General features: G+C 37.6%; 1 protein-coding gene across 14 annotated transcripts in view; it reads left to right on the top strand.

The window, feature by feature from the left end:
• Window positions 1–14,525, top strand: part of MBTD1 (mbt domain containing 1) — a 67,774-nt gene that overhangs the window by 19,778 nt on the left and 33,471 nt on the right. For all 14 annotated transcript variants that reach the window (XR_016282292.1, XR_016282289.1, XM_089537675.1 and 11 more), the window contains exons 5-12: window positions 623–708; window positions 7,636–7,753; window positions 8,800–8,934; window positions 9,493–9,581; window positions 10,991–11,225; window positions 11,510–11,565; window positions 11,833–11,937; window positions 13,110–13,257. Coding sequence is in view for 12 of the 14 variants with exons in the window: in XM_089537675.1 (XP_089393801.1) it covers window positions 623–708; window positions 7,636–7,753; window positions 8,800–8,934; window positions 9,493–9,581; window positions 10,991–11,225; window positions 11,510–11,565; window positions 11,833–11,937; window positions 13,110–13,257 (972 nt within the window). In the remaining 2 variants the exon portion in view is untranslated. The remainder of the gene's footprint in view (window positions 1–622; window positions 709–7,635; window positions 7,754–8,799; window positions 8,935–9,492; window positions 9,582–10,990; window positions 11,226–11,509; window positions 11,566–11,832; window positions 11,938–13,109; window positions 13,258–14,525) is intronic.

The following is a 14,525-nucleotide window of genomic DNA, read 5'->3' as shown; positions in this document are numbered from 1 at the left end:
AGGCTTTCTGCTGCCGGTGCTGAGCGCCGCAGCTGCGCAGCTGTGCATCCGCCAGCCAGCAAAAGAAAAAAAAAGCCCCATTTTTGGCAGCCCGTGCAGAAGCTGCCTCTCTCTTTGCAGCGTCCTCCGAGGCGGCGGTATGGAAACTGCGGGTCAGAAACGGCCCCAGGTGAGGCGTCTTCACTGCCCCCCATGTGGAAGCCCCATACACCTGAGCCACGCCCCCGGGGCGGGCGGTCTGGAGGCTCTGTATTCAGCAGAATACACCTTCAAGACGTCTTCCCCTGCCCGTCTGTACCCCGCCTACATTACATTGTTTAGATGTGTCTGTTTGCTGGAGGATCTTTTGAAATAATGCATTGTACCCTTTAGAGTGGCATAGAGTTCCCTTGCAGGCCCTTTAAAGTTTTTCCTCCAACCCTATCTTTGTATGACTTCCCCCCTCCCAACAAACACATTTCCAAATTTTAAATACATTGGAAACATAAGGAATAAACTCTTTTAGAACATGGCTACATAGCCCAAAAAGCCTACAAAAAACTATGGATGCTGGCCATGAAAGCCTTCAACTTCACATAGCAAATTGGCTGTATAGCTTGCTAAATAAAATCTCTCATTCTAGCATCTGTTCCAGTGGAAGGTTTCAGTTGGGGCAACTACATCAATAGCAATAGTTTCACAGCAGCTCCTGTTAACTGTTTTAAACATGTAAGTATATCCTTGTTTTTTCCCCGATTTTGAATACATAGCTATGAAATAATGACAATATAGAATTATTCAAACATCCTTTTGAAGAACGCTATAGTTCTTGTTAATTTGTTTTTGGAAAATAGGGATTTTCTCTGAAGTGAATGAAGTACTTACCGTAAATCAATAAATTCTTAGTGATATGAAGAGACAATCCAGGGAGTTTCAGTTCCAAAGAAGCACCCTGTTATACAGTGTCTGTCAGACTTGTGACAAACTGCAAAGTGAGTTTTGAATTTGGAGCTTTCCTGTGCTCATATAACATCATTTGTTAGCATGTACATTTGGTATCTTGAAATCCTGATGATCTGGATAAACAACCCAGTTTATTGGTGGGGTGGGGGCACTGCTCAGCTGAGTCAAGCAAAGTAGTTCAGACTGCTTGAAGATCTCTTATGTGCACCTCATTATTTCTCTCAAGATGTGGGTGGAGTTCAACACAAGCATGTTTTTCAGGTTGCTTTTGCAAGAAGGGACTTGTAATAAGGTGCCTTGTCATTAATAAGGACCTTTATATACATAAACTACACAATAATGTTAAAGTAGTTCCTTTTCACTACCAGATGAAGCGTTAAATTACTTGTATTTCCTTCATACTGCATACAGGGCAACCTCTTCCACAAACTTAGGCCTGTTACAGACAGCCAAAATAAAGCTGCTTCGAGTCACAGTGGAGGTATGGTGTTTCAATGATGCATGCGTCCTAAAAGTCCAGAAGCCACACCACGCTCCAGTCTGGAACATGACTTTGGTGCGACTTCTGGACTCTTAGGACGCATGCATCATTGAAACACCATACCTCCACTGTGACTCGAAGCAGCTTTATTTTGGCTGTCTGTAACAGGCCATAGTCAGTCATCAGAATAAAGAAAGTCACTTTCTCTGTGGTGCTAATATTAGCATAATTTTTGAGAGAAAACCCACCATATCAAGCCTCTCCCATGGTTCCTTTCTTTTGATGCTGCAGAGGAATACAATAAACACTGCAGAGTCATAATAGCTAGAAGCAACTGAAGAGAGGGAAGAGCACACAATATAGAAAAGCTGAGACTAGATGCCTGCTGTCCCCTTATCAGAAAAGCATGACCAAAGCATGACAGATGCATGTTAGATCTCTTTTGCCTTTTAAATTGTTGGTGCTTCATGCTTCTTTGTTTTGTCTTCTTGTCCTACTTACTCTCCCTTTGTCATGCCATGCATATAAGTTTAGGCATTTTGTCAAAGAGAACAGACCAAAATCAGCAAGAGAGGAAGTTGTAGGTGCAGCAATTATCTTTTATCGGTAAGCAGAGAAGGTTTACTATAAATACTAGAGGAACCATAGCAGCAAGTGAGAGAAAGAGAACATGTCAGTCTTACTGGCTGGTTAGCTTTGATTCTCAGCTCTATCAAACAAATAGTGGCGAAGTAGCTTCAGTTTGCTTAGGAGTAAGCCAGGTTAACTATAGTGAGAATTACTTATGAGTGATCATGGATCAGGCTGCAGGTTTGATATATACTTCATATTCCTAAGATCTCTGCCTTTGCAGAACATAGCCCATTTTACCAGGATACAAAAAGTGAAGATTCAGAAGACAGAAAAATTCAGTAGATCAGTATCTGGAAACATTTTCTCTTGTGCTTATAGCTGTCTACTTTTTGTGCAAGATCTTTGTTTTGATTCTAGTAAGGATTGTTGATGATTTTTTTTTCTTTTCCAGTTCTGAATCACTTGTTTGAATCTTAAGATTTAATGTAGTCTTACATTTTCAGTATCTAGTGTAGTTTATGCAGAGTTTTAACAGGCTTGTAGGGAAACAAGATTGTATGCGAAGAATAAATTAAAAACTACTCATTCAGAATTTTAAAAAATGATACAGATTGATGAAAAACACTTCAGATGAATGGCCTGAAGTCTGGAAAAGATTCTTTTAAACTTTACTATAGTCATTAGTTTTTGAAGTGGAACGCTACCATTAGAAGACTTATTCATTTCAGGCCTTAAATATCTTAAGGGGGAAGCACTAACAAATACACTTTTCTATATTTCAATCCATGCTGCTAGTTCAAAAGTACTTTTCAAACATCCAAGGTGTAAGAGAAGTAAAGCCCAAGATACAACAATAAAACAAATTATTACTGTAAAAATAGTAATAACAGCAAAAGCAACACTAAAACATCAGGATTAAAAAGTTAGGGTAATAAACCTGGCTTAAACGGGTGACACAGTGGATGTTAGGCAAGACAACTTGGAGGCACACACACAGGCAATCAGGTGCCCCAACCAAGAAAATCCCAACTCTGGTCACCTTTGAAGAAAGGCTTGATCATGATAGCTGGGAGAAAAGAAACCTGAAGGAGTGATAATTATGAATATTAAGCTGTAGTATTTTAAAATAAATTTTAATTTACTTTTACATGCATAATTTACGTTTCTCCCAGTATTGGACCATGGGAGTCCACTGTGTTTCCCCAGTCAGAAAAACATGGGACGCGTCTTTGCGTGGTGATTATGGGATGAATATGGACAAATGTTTATATTTAACTATGTAAGCAGCACTGAACCATTTGCAAGACACTGTTCTGACTCAGTTTCGCTTGTGCAATATGTTATTGATTACTTAGTTGATCATGCCAGTCAGGCTTTAATTCTTGTTTCCATGCTTGAGGCAATCTGTCCATCATGTCAAAAAGCCACCTCTAGAGCATCCTTAAAATGTTTCTGCACAACTTCCAAGAGAAATCTGACTTCCTGTAACTTAAACCTACAACATCTCATCATGTGCTCTATGGCTGCAGAGCATGCCTACTTTTAAATTAATTGGCATTCAAGGCTATGTCTAACAACTGTATTTGATGTTGCACAGCAGAATAGCTACACTGCTTTAATGCTCTTATAATATAGTTGGTTGTAGAAATTATGGATTTCTCTTGTTGGTAATGAATGACATTCTCAGCATGCCTCCTTGGATGCAGTGCACAGATTCCACACTAGGTTGTAGATGAACCCTTTTTATTCTTTTTTATTGTCATTCTAAGTGTGCTAGTTTAAACAAATGGGCTAATTTGTCCTGTGAAAATAATCCGTTTCTCCTGTGTTTTTCCCGAGCTAAACTTTATTGTAGAATTTCATGAGTTGTATTAAAGAAATCAGATTTCATCAGAAATTCTACTAAAACTTTGCACCTGAAGTTGTTTAATTATCCCTTCTATCAGCGAAGATAATATCCTGCAAAAAATATTATTTTTGTTACGTTTTTCAAGATGATGGAATGTTGTCTGGATAAGGAATTTTCTGTCTAATGGGAAATTTAACAGATTAGGATCCTAGAACAGTACTTGCAGGAACTAGGTTATGTTATTCTCTCTCTGATTTGACCATTCATTGACCAAGTATTAGAAATTTTGGCACTGTACTCTGAACTGCATCATAAGTCAGATGATTGATGGTCATAGACCTTTATGTATTTACTTACGAGTAAGCACAATTAGACTTAGTGGAGCTTGTTTTTGTGTAAATTTGCTATAGATGGCACTGTACATTATTTTTCCAGTTCAACTTACACTTGTCCCTCCATATTTGCTAGGGTTAGGGGCACATGACCAGCGTGAATATGGAAAAACCGCAGATAACCAAAACACCAAGTTTTTACCTGAGGACACTTCTCTAAGAATCTCTAGGTCCTCCAGTGCAACTCTGTGGTCAACGACCAACAGACACTGACCATAGAACTGCACTGGAGGAGCTAGAAATGCCTAGTAGAGTATTCTCTCTAGGAATCTCTAGGTCTTTCAGTTCAACCTTTAGTTAAAGTTGACCATAGAGTTGCACTGGAGGACCTAGATATTCCTAGACAGAACATATTAATCAAATCTGTGAATAATCAAATCCACAAATATCAAAGCTGCAAACATGGAGGGATGAGTGTATTTATAAACTATTACCTGAGAGAGATTCTACCCTTTTGCACCAGGTGGCACTGATGAGTTGATATTAATACTTAGTACCTCCCTGCCCTACTTTTTGATGCTAGTATTGCTCTTGGTTTTTAGAAGTATATACAGTCGGCCCTTCTTATACATGGATTTTTTATACACAGATTCAAGCAGCCATGGTTTGAAGATGTTCAAAAAAGTATTAATTTTAAATATCAAACCTTGATTTTCCATTTTTATAAGAAACACCATTTTGCTATGTCATTATATTTAATGGGACTTGAGCATACACAGATTTTGTTATCCATGGGGTTTGGTTCCATATCTTGAAACCAAACCCCAGCATATAACAAGGGTCCACTGTAAATTCTAATTGTTTGATGGGCTTTTTCAGTTTGATTTCAAGCTTAACTAGCTCATCATTGGAAGCAGCTCTTGACATTCCTCTGAACTGAAAAAACGCAGTTGACTTAGTGAGTTTGGACTGGGATGAAAAAGCTATTTTTGAAAAGTGAAGGGGAAAACCCCTTGTGTGTGTAAGAGGGTTTTATACTATGTCCATTGCACATGTAAAATATAATAAACATTAGTTGCACTGCATTTGGCCTTCTCAGACAAAATTCTGCGCTAGTGTTCTACTTGCAGGGTATTCCTGAGGTGGGCCAGCCTAGGTGCATTCAGAAATATTTTCTGCCAGATTTTTTAGTATATGAGTAAAGCTAGGAATAACACTGAAGTGTCCCAGACAAACAACAATAGGATTAGCCTTTTCGGGGCTGGAAAGCCCACTTACATGAATCTGGACCTCGCCCATCAAGACCTTCCTGATTGCAACTTACCTTGCAGGGAAGGCAGCTGTCACTCCCAGATAATTCCTCCAGAATGTGCGCTGGATCAAAGTGGTGACCAGGCAGACCTTCCTTTTATTGGGAAGGAGCCCGAGGTGGATGCCTTCATCATGAGTCTGAAAGGTAAACTTGTTCTTATCTGTACATTTATGGTTCTGCTAGTAAACGTAATATGCAAGAGGAGACAGCATACTGCATATACTGTATGCCATCATTAGAAGCCCACAAAATCCATACCCATTATGGCTTTCTTCTTCTGAAGTTAGAGCCATATGGATTGGTGTAGGAGGAACTAGCTGAACCACTATCTTCACAGACAAGGACAAGTTTAACTTTCTGCTATACCCCTATACCAATCCACTTCTTTCAAACCTGGTGCATCAACTTTGGTATCAACTGAACAGTTGCTGAACTGCATAATGAAAGATATAGATATACTGAAAGCACCTGAAATAAATATGTACTGGAAGCTAAGATTTTTGAAATTTAAGAATTGCAAAAGTTGTATACAGTTGCTCTATATAGCAAAGTCTTGTTTTTTAAATATAGAACGTTATCTAGTTGAGATATTTATATAAAACCTGATAATCTCAAACCTTTGTCAAAATCAAGGTGAATCAAAAGAGGGTCATGTGACAATTGTATAAGACTGTGAGGAAGTCAGAATGCTAGCAGCTGTCTTAGCTGTTTAGTGGGTATTTGGATAGTAGCTGTCCTTTCCTTAGGTTTGCCGTTACGACATTAAACCAGGAATGTTGGAAGCATTTTGAAAAGCAGGAATATTTTCCAGCAGTGGAAGAAGTAACATCTTTTGGACTGGGTTGCTTCTTCCACTCACTGCTGGAAATGAATGTGTCACAGATGAGACCAATATTTCTTTTCTAACTTGTTCTTAAAGGCTAAGAGCGAACAAGATGCTGGTATTTTCTAAGTAATATATACTGCTCTTGTAGCCTAATCCTGAACACATTTACTTGGAAGTAAGTCCCACATAAATAGTGGGCCAATAGAAGACTAATAAGTATTCAGCACTGAATCTTATGTTTCCCTGTCAGATTGTTTGCAATCACAGTTACTACTATTACAAAACACAGATTAACATGGAAATCACTCCTCCCAACCCAGGGTCACACAGTATATATATGCCAACATTCTCTGAAGATGCTGGCAAAACATCAGGAGCAAATTCTTCTAGAACATGGTCATATAACCCAAAATACCCACAAAAAACTATTACTACTTCTTAACTTGTAAGTGAATTAGAAAAAAAAGCAGTATACCAAATTAAAACACAGCTTAGGCTGTAAAGCTGAATACTGTGCTTGTGTGTGCATACCTATTTTAGGTACATTACTCTCATGTAAACTAGCTTGCTGAAAAATAATTTTGATTCTCTGGAATTGCTTGCTGCCATACTCATGTTGACTAAAAGCAGATCACTTTACTTTTTCTAGCTTCTCAAGTATAATTTAAAAAATATATATGTTTAAATATTCCTGACATTTAAAGTTGGGCTGGTGTATTGTTTTCCCAGCATACTCCTTTTACAATTACTGGTGTACCACAGTCCAAAATATTACTGAGTACATCTGAGTACATCTTTATAGATATATTTTATGACGTAGTGGCTTAAATTAATAAATAGTAACAAACTAGTTTCCTATTTGGTCCTATATCAGTTCCCCATACCTTGTCATTTCTGTATGAATATACAGATAATTGATATGCTAGGATTTAAAAAACAACAATATCCAAATTGGCACACAGTGGCCATTGCTAGCAAAGAGAAACTATACCAGCCTTTCTTTTTCATGCCATGAGCAGGTATTATTGCAAACTTTCAGTGCATAAAAGGACTTTAAAAACCAAACAAACTCAATCACTATTTTCAAACTATGAGGAAACTGAAAAGAAAATGAACTTCACTGATTGGGGGTAGGGAATGAATTAGGGGTTCAATGCCTTCAACAAAGACAAGCCATGAATTACCAGTTTGATAAGCAGTAGCTAAATGGCTCATCCCAAAATATGTCAGTGCTGCTATTTTAAGAAACTGTATATTTGTATTTTTATAAGGTTATTTATAAAATTTGTCATATGAATATTTTTCCAACTTGAATTGCAGGCACCTATGGGGACTTGCTGGGGGGATATCTCAGAAGGTGTACGTGTAGAAGTCCCTAACACAGACTGCAGCCTACCTACCAAAGTCTTCTGGATTGCTGGGATTGTGAAATTAGCAGGTTACAGATTTATTATAACAGAATGTATTTTGAAATATAACTGTCCAAAAACTCTTATGAGTACTGAGCAGGTATTTTTCTTTAAATAAAATACAAAGCAGTAACATTAAAAAATTCAATTAAGGGTATAGGGCTTATGTCAGCAGAGGTCTTTAGAACCTTGGTAGTGAGATAGGATAACGGATGCTTTAAAAGTCAGTCGTAGTAGTATGTAACATACTGAAAGGCACAGAGATGATTAATCAGAGACGTAGCCAAGAGGGGGGTTCTTGGGGTCCGGACCCCCCCTTCCGTTAGAAACATGAATGGTGCGTGCTGCTGTGCTGCCGCACCCAAGCCCCAATATAATGGTGGCACTTAGTCTGGACCCCCCCCCCCTTCCTAAAATCCTGGTTACGTCCCTGCATTAATTGGAGGCTTTGCCATTCTCCTGATGCTGATAAGGACCAATTACATCTATTGCTTTGAAAACTTTCTGTTATCTGACACATCTTAGAATTCTCCTTATGTGTACAGCTTTTAGAGTTACAGGACTGTCTCTTATGGGTTTGAAAAAAGATAATTGCTAGCAAGCTAGTGACTCTTGGCTATGTCTTTTCCTATGTGATCTATGCATATTGGTCTCAAGAAAGCAGTTAAGGCACCACAATAGATTGGACAAATGAATGGCATCTGCAGTTTTTCCGCAGATACACTCAGTTACTCTCTAAAACAAATCCCCAAAGATTTTAGGGGGAAAATGTCTTCCATAGCTTTTTAAAAACATGCATGCAGTTTAGAATAGTATCACTAAAAGACTTGCTGGCTTGCCAGCACACCATAACATGAACTCCTCTCCTCTGTCTTTACTGTTCTTTCAGAAAAAGGACTAACTTCCTTTTGTCCCATAACCAGTCCAGGCAGTGACATAAAGAGAGTTTCTTTCTCTCAAGTTTCAGTTTCGTTTTCTGTAAACCTTGATAAGCAGGGGGTGGGATTGATATATTTGCATTATGCTGTAGTGTCAACAGTAATGTGGATCAGCATGCAAGTTTGCTTTCTTTCAGGTTACAATGCTTTACTAAGATACGAAGGCTTTGAAAATGACTCAAACCTTGACTTCTGGTATAATGTCTGTGGTCCTGATATCCATCCAGTTGGCTGGTGTGCAACCAGTGGGAAACCTCTAGTGCCACCTCGATGTATGTAACTATGGCAGTACTAGGTTGACTTTAAATAATTATTGTTTTGCTTTCTGTATTAATATGATGCTCTTAGTGTTACAGTATACCTGTGTTCATTACACTGTTACAAAACTACATATTTATTACATGTGTGAAGTTTGCTCCTTAGTCATGGGACTATCAGAATCATTAATGCATGTGTAACTAGATAGTACATATGAATTACTGGTGAAGTCTGAAATCTGGAAATTTTGCCATTTTTCACAGTACAATTTTTTAAAATTAATAATAATAATAATAGTTTTTATTTGTATCTTCCCGCCTCTCCCAATGGATCAAGGCGGGAGCAGAACAGAGTTAAAAACACTTGTAATATTACAACATTAATTACAATTAAAACCACAGCTAAAAACATAAAACATCAATCAATCATGGGGTCAATCACGGGGTCAGGTGCTCTCGGTCCGAACCAATGGTCTTCATAAAAGGTCAGGAGGATATGCATGGCAGAAGAGCTCTGTCTTTACTGCCTTCTTGAAAATGGCTAATACTCTCTTTTTCCTGAACTGTTGACAGCTATTCAACACAAATATACTAACTGGAAAGCTTTCCTGGTGAAACGACTAACTGGTGCCAAAACTCTTCCTCCTGACTTCTCTCAGAAGGTAAGCCTAGTTGCAAAAAGACTTGTCAGATCAAAATGCTTCCACACAGCACCTTAATCTGCAATATTTTTGGCCCCAATGAAAATTCCACTGTGTGGCAGGTTTTTTTAAATGTCCCATATCCATTGGAGTATTTTGAAGTTCAAAATCTAGGGTGTTAGCAAATGCCCAAATGTTTAGAGGTGGGAAAACACATACTGACATAAGGTGAAACATTTCTTTTGAGTAGCTGTCAGCCTTCGTTTTTGTTTTTTTCTTTCTAAACATGTAATTTAACACAAATGTAGTCTGTCCTAAGTGTACCTGGAAGGGTATTTTTACAGCTATTTATGTGATCATGTTGCAAAATTAGTACCTTGTAGGACTCATTTTGTGTGAATTTGCAATTAAACAACTCTGGGAGAGTAAAATATCCCATCTGCCTGGATGAGAATTAACTGTGTTTTGCTCATGAAAGATCCTGCTACCTGATTATGAACAATCTGCTCCAGACCAGTGTATGAGGAATGGGGAAGGACAGATTTGGTGTGTTGTGGGGATGTTTCACTTCTACTAGCACATGGCCCACACCTAAACATGAATTCTGGTCTAAAAATCAAAACTAAAATTAATTACTGCATTTCAAAAGCTACCAATAGGAAAAGAGCAACAGGAGTTAGAATAATGACACATATTTCCACATCCTCACAGTCGGCCAAAATTACCAATAGCAAAGTTACTCAAATCTCATGGGATATAGAGAATTACATTATACCAAAACAAACAAACAAACAAAACTAACATTATTGTTTTTGGTTGACATTCTAATGCAGAAGTGATGGCTTCTGGTTTTATTGGCTGACTGTAAAACTGGGAGGTGGAACATAAACAGGGAAGGCAATTAAAACTGAGGAATGCATTAAAAGACAAAGCTGGTTTATAGCTCTTTTCCTCCCCTCCCCATATCTCCTGATGGGCTTTCCTCTTAAAATGGAAGTATTGTTGCTCCGATACCACTGAACAAGATCTGACTTTGAGCAGTGTTTTCATATAAGCCAATATGTGCTGTTAATCCCTAAAAAGCACTAATGAAAGAAATGGCCCAGAGACTCTTTGGAGGTGCCAACCATTTGACTAAAAGTGTAATATGGAGCAGTATGACTTCTGATTTTAGTACATAGGGTGGGGCAGGTATGATGAGATGATGTCAGTTTGCTAAGACCAGCAAAGTGAAACTACTTGGTGCTTAAAAGATTAATACCACTGTTTTAATTTTATTTTTTATTTTACTCTTTGTAATCTCTAAAAGAATGTTTGATACATGAATATCCTTTTGGCAGGCATAAATTCGTATGGCCAGTATTGTATGGAAATAATGTGGAAAGTTGCCCTTGCACATACACTAATGTTAGACAAATACTTGCTTTCAGGTGTCAGAAAGCATGCAGTATCCCTTCAAGCCTTTGATGAGAGTAGAAGTTGTTGATAAAACACATCTCTGCCGAACACGGGTAGCAATTGTAGACAATGTAATTGGAGGCAGATTACGATTAGTATATGAAGAAAGTGAAGACAAAACAGACGATTTTTGGTGCCATATGTACAGTCCACTCATCCATCCCATAGGTTGGTCCCGAAGTATAGGACATCGGTTCAAAAGATCTGGTAAGCACATCTGGCCAGAGAGTTGCTTCACTAATTAGCATTGTGTTCATCCTTTTACATACCGGTAATTTAAATATAGACATACTTTAATGAATAATAAACTTGTTCGCCCCAAACACATTAATAATTCTATATTATTAAAATATGAGAGTGAAATTAACATAGTTCTGTTTGATTTTGAGTAGCTTCATTGTAAGAATTGGGTTAATATTTCAAAGGGATTATATATATTTCAGTTAGTAAACAAGAAATCTTAATCTTCTTTTTCTGTCCCTGTTTCACAGATATCACAAAGAAACAGGATTCCTACTTTGATGCACCTCCACATTTATTTGTTAAGGTATGATGTTTTACAAGGAACTTTGCTTATAGTGGAAGGAGTATCAGTATCAAAATATGACAAACTAATAGAAAATATAACATTGCATTCCTTCAGTATGGAGAGAAATTAATTTCTGCCATGTAATGCTTGCTAATGTTTATTGGCATTGTGTGATTTGTATAAAAATAATCCTGTAAGAGCTTTTTTGGGGGGGAGGATTGCTGCATGCCATATTTAATTTGTACCCTTATTGATTCAGAAGGATGTTTGCTGTGGTTTATCTAGGTAAAAGAAACTGAGTCAAGTGGAGAATGGTTCAAGGAGGGAATGAAATTGGAAGCCATAGATCCATTAAACCTGTCTGCAATATGTGTGGCAACAATTCGAAAGGTAAAGGAAGGCATTAGCATAGTTTTTGTAGACTAGCAGAAGCAAAACAATCAGTGTAGAAACACTATGGAACCAATTGCATGGTATATTTATTGTTATTGTTGTGTGCCTTCAAGTCATTTCTGACTTATGGCAACCTTAAGGTTTTCTTGACAAGATTTGTTGAGAGCAGGTTTGCCACTGCCTTTCCCTGAGGCTGAGAGTATGTGACTTGCCTAAGGTCACCCAGTGGGTTTCATGGCCAAACAGGAAATCTAACCCTGGCTGTAGAACCAAGGTCATAGTCAAACAATCAAACCACTATGCCACATTGGCATACTATACTTAAAAAAAATCCTACTACATCTGATTTTTGAGTTGCAATTCCTAATTGAAGCCTGACATTTTATTAAAGCTGTTTCTATGCAAGTACTAAAATACAACTGGTAACTTAGTGAATATTTCATATTGTTGTTCCCTGATAACTGCCAGTGCATTTGTAATACTCTCAGTCCTTTCACCCTGGTTTGGAATTGGGACACAGATTCCTTGTCTTCCATTATTCTGCCAAACGTAATTGTGGGAAAAGCTTATTGTTTAAATCCAGTTCCTAGTCTCAAGCACAGTATATTCATTGATTCAGTGAGGTTTACTTAATTGCTGACTTACCATTCAGAATTGTATGTTGGTATTAAATTAAGATATAGCTAATGATAGCCAAAGTCTGTTTCTAAGTAGCTTCTAAAACTCACTTTACATTTTTATTTTGAACACTCATTTTATAATGAAATGTAGTAAACATTAGCTATGGTTAAAACTAAGGAGGATGGCCAAGGAAATGTGCAATCCCATAGCCGCTTTTTCCCTTAATCATTTTAAAGAATTAGGAGTATTGCACATGTACTAGTCATAATAGACAGCATTACATCATTTCATAATCCACAGATGGACAATACCTTCTTTGATTTGTTTATTTTCATTTTTACTTTGTTCTTATCGACCAGTAGGACTATTTTTTTGTTTTGTGTGTCATTTTATAAAATTTATGGGCAGTTGTCTGCCTATGAATATATGTTGCTTAACAAAACTAAATTCCTGTTGAACTTTGGCTAACTCCTATTCAGTTCCTATTTTTCTGTTCTTGCATTGATTCATATTTAACTTAGATTTTGTTGTGTTTTTTTTTAATCTAGGTGTTAGCTGATGGCTATCTTATGATTGGAATTGATGGTTCTGAGGCAGCCGATGGATCTGACTGGTTTTGTTACCATGCCACCTCCCCTTCTATATTCCCTGTTGGTTTCTGTGAAATTAACATGATAGAACTAACTCCACCCCGAGGTACTCGTACTGTCCTGTTCATACATAGAGAGATAAGTTTTGCAAACATTATTGAATGAAATAATCCAATACTTTTTATTAAACTTGTTTGCAAAGAAATTCATATCCTTTTTTCCATATCTTTTTCATAATTTAGTTTGTTCAACCAGTTTGGCAGGAAATAATGGTGTTGCATTAGTGCCTGCTTGACTAAGACGTTTGGTAGACTGGGTTTGCCTACACATCTCTTTTCTCTATCTTGCTCCCTCCAGGAACCTTTTGGTTAGTGCAGAGTAAAGAGGGTGGTAGAATGACCATGTTACTGCTATGACTTGCAGAAGTGGTGTGAATTAACAAGCAGCTGGGCTAAGTGCACTACTATAATTACTGTATCCTCATATATCATCTCAGAGTAAATAGCTCTTTCCTTTTTGTCTAGGGCAGCTTAGCATAGCTTAGTAACCACTTATATTTTGTCTTATGAGGTAATTGCTTCTTGTAACTTAGGTGCCCAATAAACTGGGCTCAGGGTCATCCACTGAAGCTGAATGGCGAGACAGACATAAGGAAATACTTCACATTACATGTAATCAGCCTTTAGAATTCACTATTTTCAAGGTTTTTCAAACTAAGTTTTTTTTTTTTGTCTCCTAAATTCTCTCAAATGTCCATGGGGGGGTGTGGTACATTTCTACTGCATTTTGCAGAATCTCTAGGTTAATTTAATAATAATAATAAATTTTATTTCTTTTAGGGCTCTCCTCAAATTTCCAGGTGGGGTACAACATGTTAAAATGCAAAACACAATTTTAAAAAAACACACAAAACCAACTGGTAAAATATAATACTATGAAACCATTAAAATATACTCATATAAGTACATTCTTAAAAAGTCATAGTTTAAAATTGACTGGGTAGGCCTGCTGGAAGAGATGTGTCTTTAATGTTGTTTTAAATGCCATCAGTGTTTTCAGCTGTCGTATTTCTTCCAGCACGTCATTCCACAGGCTTGGGGGCGGCAGGTGAAAAGGTCCTCTGGTAAACTGTTACAAGTCTAGTTCTGGCCGGTTGGAGCAAACATTTCCCAGAGGGCCTGAGTGTATAGGGCGGATTGTATGGGAGAATGTGATCTTGCAGGTAACCTGGACCCAAACCATGTAGTGCTTTAAAAGTAATAACCAACACTCTGTGCTTTGCCCAGAAACTAAGTGGCAGCCAGTATAGTGCTTTTAAGATCGGTGTGATGAGATCACTCCTGGATGTATTTGTAATCAATCTAGCTGCCGTTT

This window comes from Sceloporus occidentalis, unplaced genomic scaffold (genome assembly GCF_023333645.1).
Source record: "Sceloporus occidentalis isolate IW3139 unplaced genomic scaffold, rSceOcc1.0.p SCAF_1, whole genome shotgun sequence".
Taxonomy (NCBI): domain Eukaryota; kingdom Metazoa; phylum Chordata; class Lepidosauria; order Squamata; family Phrynosomatidae; genus Sceloporus; species Sceloporus occidentalis.
The sequence above is the reverse complement of the archived record's forward strand: the minus strand, read 5'-3'. Positions and strand labels throughout refer to the sequence as shown.